The sequence below is a fragment of the Bombus terrestris genome, chromosome 11 (assembly GCF_910591885.1).
Source record: "Bombus terrestris chromosome 11, iyBomTerr1.2, whole genome shotgun sequence".
NCBI classification, from domain to species: domain Eukaryota; kingdom Metazoa; phylum Arthropoda; class Insecta; order Hymenoptera; family Apidae; genus Bombus; species Bombus terrestris.
In genome coordinates, this window is record NC_063279.1 from 18650756 (window position 1) to 18659326 (window position 8571).

The 8571-nt window shown below is 38.0% G+C and overlaps 1 protein-coding gene across 4 annotated transcripts; it reads right to left on the reverse strand.

Moving 5' to 3' along the window:
• Positions 1–37: 37 nt before the first annotated feature.
• On the reverse strand, positions 38–8169 carry LOC100649781 (serine-rich adhesin for platelets-like). Of its 4 annotated transcripts, none has more exons than XM_012314408.3 (8): positions 7945–8168; positions 7577–7773; positions 7282–7488; positions 6958–7215; positions 6829–6876; positions 680–6750; positions 354–473; positions 38–285 (listed from the first exon to the last, which is right to left on the reverse strand). In XM_012314408.3, exons 1-8 carry the CDS (start codon positions 7962–7964, stop codon positions 199–201), a joined length of 7008 nt encoding a protein of 2335 aa, XP_012169798.2. In that variant the 5' UTR covers positions 7965–8168; the 3' UTR covers positions 38–198. The 4 variants fall into 4 exon arrangements, 3 of the variants coding, with proteins under 3 accessions (XP_012169798.2, XP_048266200.1, XP_048266199.1); XR_007225779.1 differs by having other exon boundaries at positions 221–285; positions 565–6750; positions 7945–8169; XM_048410243.1 differs by having other exon boundaries at positions 38–473; positions 7577–7769; positions 7945–8169.
• Positions 8170–8571: the final 402 nt, after the last annotated feature.

Below are 8571 nucleotides of genomic sequence, written 5' to 3' on the forward strand. Positions count from 1 at the left end.
ACCTTATAATGTAATACAAAATCAAACATATCGCAAATATTTATCAACCTCTTTTAATTTAATCAATTACACGATTATTTACATATGTACAATAATAGAATGGTTAATGTGTAATTTCTCAAACTTACATCATCATCCATACAATGTCGTAATGATAATGTAAGTATGATACACTACATTACATTCATACTTACATAATCATACATTTTTGTAATGAATCACTCCAGGAGGAGGTGGAGGAGGAGGAGGAGGAACGCTATTACCAAATTGACTTTCTTCCGACACCTGAAGACAACGCTCCTGTTTAATTTTAACTCACAGGGATTACTAAATTCTTTGGTTATTAAACAAACCTGTGGTAAATGGCAGAGAGGATTCGTTGTATAATTAGTCCTCTGTGCATAAGTTGCAGACTGATTTGGCGGCTGCGACAAGCCAGGTGGTATACCATTTGGTGGTTTATATCCAGTGATCTAACAAATAAGCTAAACAGTTATCCAATGTGCTACTCTAAGCAGTAAAACATCAATTCTAATCCTTTGTACCCATCTTTTTATTTCTCACCTTCAATCATTTTAAAGGGTCCATCCCTTGATTACGAGTTTAATATTATCATTAGAACATTATTTTATGGACAATTTGAGAACAAAGGATTAGAGTGAACAAAAGGTCCACATACTTTGTCATTCATCTCTGGGAAAATGGTACTTAAATTGAAGTTGGTTAAACTCGTGCCAGAAGGATGATGACTCATAGTCATATGATTGCCGGCAACGATGCCTCCTCTTGGCATGTTTGGATTCATTGGAAACCCAGCTGTTGCTACTGCAGGTACACCCTGAGGACCAGCTACAGGTGGTGGCGGTGGTAGACCATTTACCGCTTTGGTATATACATTTGTCTGTGTGTGATTCTGATAAAGGGGGCTAGCGTGTGGCGGTGGTGGCGGCGGTAGAAATGTAGTAGAGTGATGATAATCCTCTAGGGGTGAATTGATACCAGACAAAGGAAACTCTAAGTTCTGCATGGTTCCATCGAGAGCTTTTCTTTTTGCTTTCTTTGCGTTCGTAGGATATGGCCTTTTATCACAATTTTGCTGCTTTCCATAGTGTTGATGGTTCTTTACGTTCGTATTCACGTTTGAAGTTGAGGTTGTCACGGTAGACGAGGATGAAGAGGTGGTAGTTGAGGTAACAGTCACATTTGACAACAAGAAGGTATTCGTTTCCATATAGTCAGTGTTATCGTGCAATGGCATCATGTAACTGGTAGGTGTGTTTGATATACTAGTTATAAAATTCGAAGTGGGATAAATATTAGCGTTAGAAGAGTATGTATACGAATTAAAGTTCTGGTTTACCATTTGCCCATAACCACTTCCATCATCCGCATTTGAGAAATAATTAAGGGGCATGACTGCATCCGCAGTGGGCAAGCTTGTTTGAAACTTGTTCTGTGAATAATTTGTGGAGAACTTAATCGAAGCGTGTTTGTCTTGATTTGTGTCATGTACGCTACTATTAGTCCCTATCAGTGCCTCGGCTGTGTAATTGCTCTTACAATTCCTGTTCCTCCAATGAACGTTATTCTGTTGATACTTTTGCTGTTGTTGCTGCTGTTGCTGTTGGTATCCTTGTTCAGGAAAAGTGTGCCCGGACGATTTCTGCTCCTCGTGTCTTTGATGTAGTTGATCATTACCTGATCCTTGTTTGCGGATATCCATCTGCCTTTTACTATTTCCTCTAGGACTAGTATTGCTTTTCCTTTGATGCTTCCTCGCTTGTTGTTGTTGTTGTTGTTGTTGATGCTGATGAGCATGATGATGATGGTGGTGATGGTGGTGATGGTGCTGTTGATGGTGTTGCTGATGAGATTTTTCAGCTTTCTCGTGTTCCACCAATTGACTCACTGAAAGGAAAGAGGATCCTGCTGTTGGATGCTGGACCGTCTGATTATTCAACACAGTATGAAAATCGCGTCCCACAACATTTCCTTCTTTATCCTTGATGGAATCTTTACTCTGATCAGAAGGTACTCTCGAAGGTACTTGTCCAAATAAGAAATTCTGCTTCTCGGGTATATTGGTACCTAAATCTAGATCACCGACCAACGTTGGAAGACTGGAGGGTACGATATGCTGATCTATACCCTTGACTGGTTGAGCTTGTTCAACATGAATGCTGGTTTTTGTGGGAGACCAGGGGAATGGTTGTTCCTCGGAATAGAACACTTCTGAGGTCCTTTTTGGCTCGCTCTGCAAGACCGGTAAATTAGAAAAACTATGAGCCGCGACATCGTAATTGTTATAAAATTGATTTGCTGTTCCTTGATTGTAGGATGGTGTTTGAGCAAACAGATTGTTTTGACAAAATTCTAGCTCCTTTCCAATGGGTGGTAAAATAATATCGGCAATATTGGCATTATGTTTAATCTCTGGGGTCATCATCCAATTTACAGGTGCTCTAATTGCGTGTTGTTGCTGATTTCCTTTCGACTTTGTTGTACTATGTTGCTGTCCATGTTTCCCATCGTTGTTGTAAGTACCGCTGTCATGTTGAAGAGATGGGACCTGTCCTTGGACCAAAGGTTGATATTTATTCTGACTTTGTTGCTGAGATTTGTCAGGGTATTTGAAATTCGAACTTGTATAAGTCTCAACAGGGTACTTCATTTGCGCGCTAACTTCGGACAAATCAAAGTTTACTTGAGAGTCATAGTTAGACATTGGATAGACTGTCTTGTCCTGCTTCGCTGCCATGGATTGATGATTCTTTGGTCCATGCGGCTGTTGCTGTTGTGATTGTTGTTCCATACCGGAATATTCGTTTTGAATATACTCTGATTCCATTCCATACTTAGACTTGTTTTTGTTTTCCGTGCTAAATTTGTTGTAATCATTGTTGTTGGAAGAAGTTTGATTTTGCATACGACTTTGCTTACTAGATGGAGGAACATTGGTCTGAATATTCCTAGTTTTAGAAGGATCCACGAAGGACTGTTTTTGTGTTTCCATTCCCGATTTCATTCTTGATTTGTCCATATTAGCCATAGTAGAATTCACAGAAAAAACATCGTTCGTCAACACGTTGGAGAAATTTGGATTTTCTTTATGGAGGGGAACATAACTATAATTCTCACATATCGTTTTTGCCTCGGTATTATCAGTTTGACTTGGTCCCTGCTCAAATTGTACCAGATTATTATTATTCCCTCCGCCTACAGGAGAAAAAGTAGTCCAAGACAAAATGCTGAAATTGGAGGAATTATGAGCAACGGTGGTCGTTGATTTTGCATGATTTTCAGTAACCGTACTCTGCTCATAGTTGGACGTAGCCACGAACGACGTCGGTTGTTGCGAGTAACGTGTAACAGGAGTATTCTGAATGAGAGGTTTGTTGCTTATATTATTAGAAGAACTAGTGTTGATCTTCTTTGTATCTTTATTAGAATAAGTAGAATAATTTTGGGTCTCGTCCCCTTTACTTTGATATATATTGTCAGTGTTCTGATTCAGAACACTCTGCTCGGCCTGGGTGCTCATAGATTCTTTCACTCCATAGGAAAATGTTTGAGCAAACGGATCGACATCCATCTTTTTTGTAGAATTATAATTAGTATCACGTCTATGACCTTGTGGTTCCTGAGCTTTTGATCTCAAAACATCGTTCAATTTTTGATCCTGATTCACGACATTAGTACCTGAAGAATCAGACTCCTTGTTTATCTTTGTATAACTGCGTTGGAAATGATCCTCGGATGAGTTTGATATCGGGTCCTTCGAAGGATAACTCGGATTCCTGTTGGACGTAGTTGCGTTATTACTCCCTGTCGAATACGAATCCTTTCCAGGCATATTTTTATTCTGATCAATGGTGTAATCATTGTGAGAGCTCTGAATAATATGATCTTTCTCGTGAACTGAAGTGTAATTCTGATGAACATTTTGTTGAGTAGTTAGAACGTGACTATCTTTAGGCTGTGATTCATAGACAGTCTGTATAGGTTGTGAAGAGAGAATTGGTAGAGTCGCTTCTTTAGATCGCATTGAATACTCTTGCTGGATATTCTGAGAAGGAGTGGGAAGAACTCTGTCTATATGGCCAGTATAGTTCAAACGATTATTGGTAACTATGTTAGAATCTACTAGAGGATCTTTACCATGAACCCCGTAAGCAACACGGGAACTATGAGATTCTTTATCCTTCGTATGAGAAGTATATTCCATTTGCATTGTTTGTAAAGGAAGGGACGAAGTATTTGTTGTTGTGTTAGTATTAGTCAAATGAGAAACCAGAGGTGGTGCCTGGGACACATCTGGAACGACATTTTGAGTCAAACCAGATGTATTCGTTTCTTGAATTGCTGAACTGGTACAAGAATTTGCATTCTGTTGCAAAGTCAAATTATTCTCGACGATCGTCGAGTAACTTGATAAAAAATCCTGAGAAGTGCTATATCGAACATTAGTGTCACAGGTTGATGCCTGTACAGGACAATTAGTTGGATCTGGTTTATTTGAAATAGAGACTGTATTAATCTGAGAAACAGCAACATTTTCATTAGTAGTATTTGTGATTGCATTTCTCAAATTTGTTGTGAGTTGGTTCTGACAATTTTCTCCCGTTTCTGAAGTATTGATAACTGAAGTAGCACCTGAAGCATTTGAAATAGAATACATAGTCGCATTGGAGAAAGAACTAGAAGTTGCAGACTTTTCTACAACAATTTTATAAGGTTCCCTGAGAGGTTCGTCGTTTATAACTTTGGGCAAGGCTTTCGCAGTTGTAGTACATTCCACCATCATGTTCGGTGACACTGTCTCGCTCACGGGAGGATTTATAGTCTTTTTTTCTTCACATGTTACTTTTAGACGTTTTTCTGCAGTGGAATGAGGTGGTGATGCTGCCTTTAGCTTAAAACTGTTAGGCTCCATTGCCCCGATCTGTAGAAGCATGGGTGGCGTTTGACTATGATACTTGAAATCCTCTTTCATTTCCTCCTCTAAGACTTCTGTTTTACCATTTAGCGAAGACACTAATGGGAAAGCCATTAAAAATGCTGCTGTAGGAGATATAGATTCTGGATTGTGAGAGCTGGAAGGAACTTGAAGAGATGCAAATATATCATTTGAAAGATCAGAATGAAGACCATCGGCTCTATTACCAATAGGTACAAAAGTATTCTCCGTGTTATATGATAGTGACGATTTTGATACTTCGTCCTTTGATGTTTTTGCTATCTTGGATTCGTCCTCCGCTATATTAACTGGAAGCAATGACGATGACGGCGTTGTGATATCTGGAGTTTGAACTGCAGTACTTGTTTCTGGTTTCAAAGTTGTTGTAGTATTTGTATCTAGATTTAGAATAATTTTATTACTTTCTAAATTAGTTGTCGTTCCCTCAACAACCTCTGGCTCTTTTGGTGCCACCTGTAAGAGATTGTCAAATTCTGTATCAAGATTACAAACATCTTTCATCTTTTTAGTCACAGGATTTTCAACTGTTTTTGCTACTTCTGTCAAAGTTGATTTAGAATCAGAGCAACTGATATTGTTGCTTGACTTTTCCAGTGTACTGTTTATGGGAATGTTGAAATCAGTTTCAGGTGAAACTGAAACATTTTCATTGGAAGATTTTAAGTGTTCGTCCGAGAAAGTGACTGGGGATGTTATATGCGAAACTGATGCGTCCCGACCTCCTTTTGTTTCACAATGGATGCTATCCGATGTCAGAACCTCCGCTGATTTTGAAGAGTCAGAAATATCCTCCTGATTAGTACCACTGGTACTTAACAAAACGGAACATTCTACGTTCGTTTCTGTATTTTCTTCAGAATCATTCAGGGAATTACTTTTATCTTGCTCTTCATTCGTTTCTTCACCTATCTTTTCTATGACGTGTTTCAAACTTTCAATAGATTTACAAGTGACAGCAAAATCCGACTTCGATATAGATACCGTATTCGCTGAGTTGTGTTCACAGTTTTCATCCCTTTTTCGTTTTTTATCACTAGATTCATCCACACATCCAGCTTCTGTGCTTGCAGAACGTTTAAGTACAGTTTTCTGCACAGAATTTGCGTCTTCAACATTTTTTGTGACTTTCTCTTTTTCATTCTTTTCTTCAACGGTTTCTGTAGGCTGTTGATTTTTAGAACCCTTACCGTGACTTTTGTTGGCCTTCAACCTAACTTCCATCTCCTTCTTAGATCCATGTTCTTTATATTTTTCTGCTTTTTCCTTATGAACCACCGGAATAGGAACTTTATATGTCATCGTTGTTTCCGTAATCTCCTTACCCTTAGGCAATATGCCTTTGTGGCCACCTATCTTTGTTGCATTGATTATGTTCTTCACATTGGATGTCCAATTTTGTGAATCCACTACCATTTTCGTGCGAATACTAGGGACCGTATTGAGCGTAACTTTCTGAACCGTATTAATCACAGCTTGATTGCAAATGGAAACAACAGGGTTTTGTACACGATTTGTCAAAGGTTGCATCACGATCATCTGATTTTGCTGATTGTTACCGAGGATTATGGGATTCGCTGGCTGTTGCTGAGTATTTACAATTATGTTCGACGTCATTGGAGTTACCAAGGGCATTAATTTACCACCAGATAATATGAGGGTATTCGAGGTCAAATTAGTCACGGAATTATTTATACACTGCGTCAATGACTTTTTCTCTTCCTTTTTTTTCGATTTCCTTTTTACCTTTTTTTGAGATTCTACCTTTTGTAATGCTAAAACAGTATTTTATAATTATGTATGATAAATTGGTAAGAGAAACTTTAATGTGTAATTATATTTTCTATACCTACCATCATTAGTTTTGCTATTTACTGGACAATTGACTGCTATGTCACAACCTAATTAACAAAATAGTAAGAAGTACATACTTTCGTTATCTGAAACAAGTTGTAAAAGTAGAGTTAAGTAGAAATGTTTACTTGTGTTCGTTTGACAACATTCTGATTCTTTGGATCTTGTATCTGATGCATTGCTTGTAGCCTCTGAATTATCATCATTACTGTTTGCAGAATTTACTTGATTCTCTTGATTCTCTAAGGAACAACTATTCACATCCTTAGAAATATCGCTATTTCCGATTGATTTTTTATTAGACGAATGAGAAGAAGTAACTGATTTTCTCTTAGAAGGCACTTTGAGTTCTGCAGACTTCTCCCGCTTGCATTCAGAATTCTTCACTGAAATCAAATATCTTTTACAAACACCTAAAGCCAAAAAAATTATTTATCATTTACTAATATTACCTTTATTATTCGTAACTTCTTCCATTTTGCTGAAATACTTTTCTGCATCCTCTACATTAATTTTATTCGACCATTTCAGGGGAGATATCTTTTCAAGGGCTGGCTCTGCTGGCACAGAGATACCAGCATCTCGTAGAAGAGTAGATAATAGTTGAGTACGAGAGAAAAGCTGAGTTACAAGTTTTTTCAGACGAGCCAATTCCTCCTCTATCATCAAAAATATATGATAAAAATATGAAAAAAGATAATCTCAAACCACAAACAAGTTACAGTTATCGTCAAAAAATTTGCTTACTATGCGCTTCAGAGGCATGAGCAGAAAACAACTCCTCTGTACGGCTATGGAGGTCTTTGATATACTTCGATGCGTGAATCAGGATGTCGACCTTGTTGCGTTTGCGACCCTCCTGATGCGGAGGCAAAAGGTCTGCCAGAGTTTTGAAGTAAGCGTTCATACGTTTTCTTCTGTCTCGCTCCCATGTTTTCGCCTTGCTGAGAAGATGTCCACGTTAACGAGCGGACCATTAGTTTTTTTACTTTTTATTTTTTAATTTATTTTTTACGTTTGTTCGTTCTTGTTCCAGAGAAAAAGACGCAAAGAGAAGGGGAATAATCTTGGCAATAAAAGTGATCGAGGTTAGAAGCTGGCTAATAGACACTTACGTGTTCTCTTTTCGAGGCATAATTTATCCTGTTGGCATCGTTTCGCGTGAAGAACGCGCCGCGGGAAGCGTTAATGCGTCACTTGTAACTGACATTACAAACATTCGTGGATTCCCGTCGAATTTCTGACATTTCAACCTTTCAATTGCCTCGATCGCGGAATACGCGAAATAAAAACTCTGACGACAGGTCCCGAATGTCACGACAATCATTTGAACCTGCCCGCCCTCTATCGATTTCCTTTCATGCTCTTTTCACTGTCTTTATCATGTGTCATTATAGTAGGTATCACTACACTTTTTTTATCAATATACGTATATTAAGAAAATTCGTCAGATCTCTACTTTATCTTTGTATGTTTAAAACGTTGCAGTCGGTAAAATCGCACAAAATCTATTTTTAGAAGCTCGTAAAATATGTATAGATGTATATACATGTATAGATCAAAAGTTCATTGCATGAACATAATTCTTTCTATATAAAACATGCAATTGTCAATGTATTCTGTTGGATGATCAAGTGTAATTCCTTCCTCGATCCTTGAAATGAGATCTTCGATAAAAATTCCTTTAATCTTCTTAATTTAGTCAATCAACGAATAGTTTTTCATTAGGGCCGGTCAGTAGC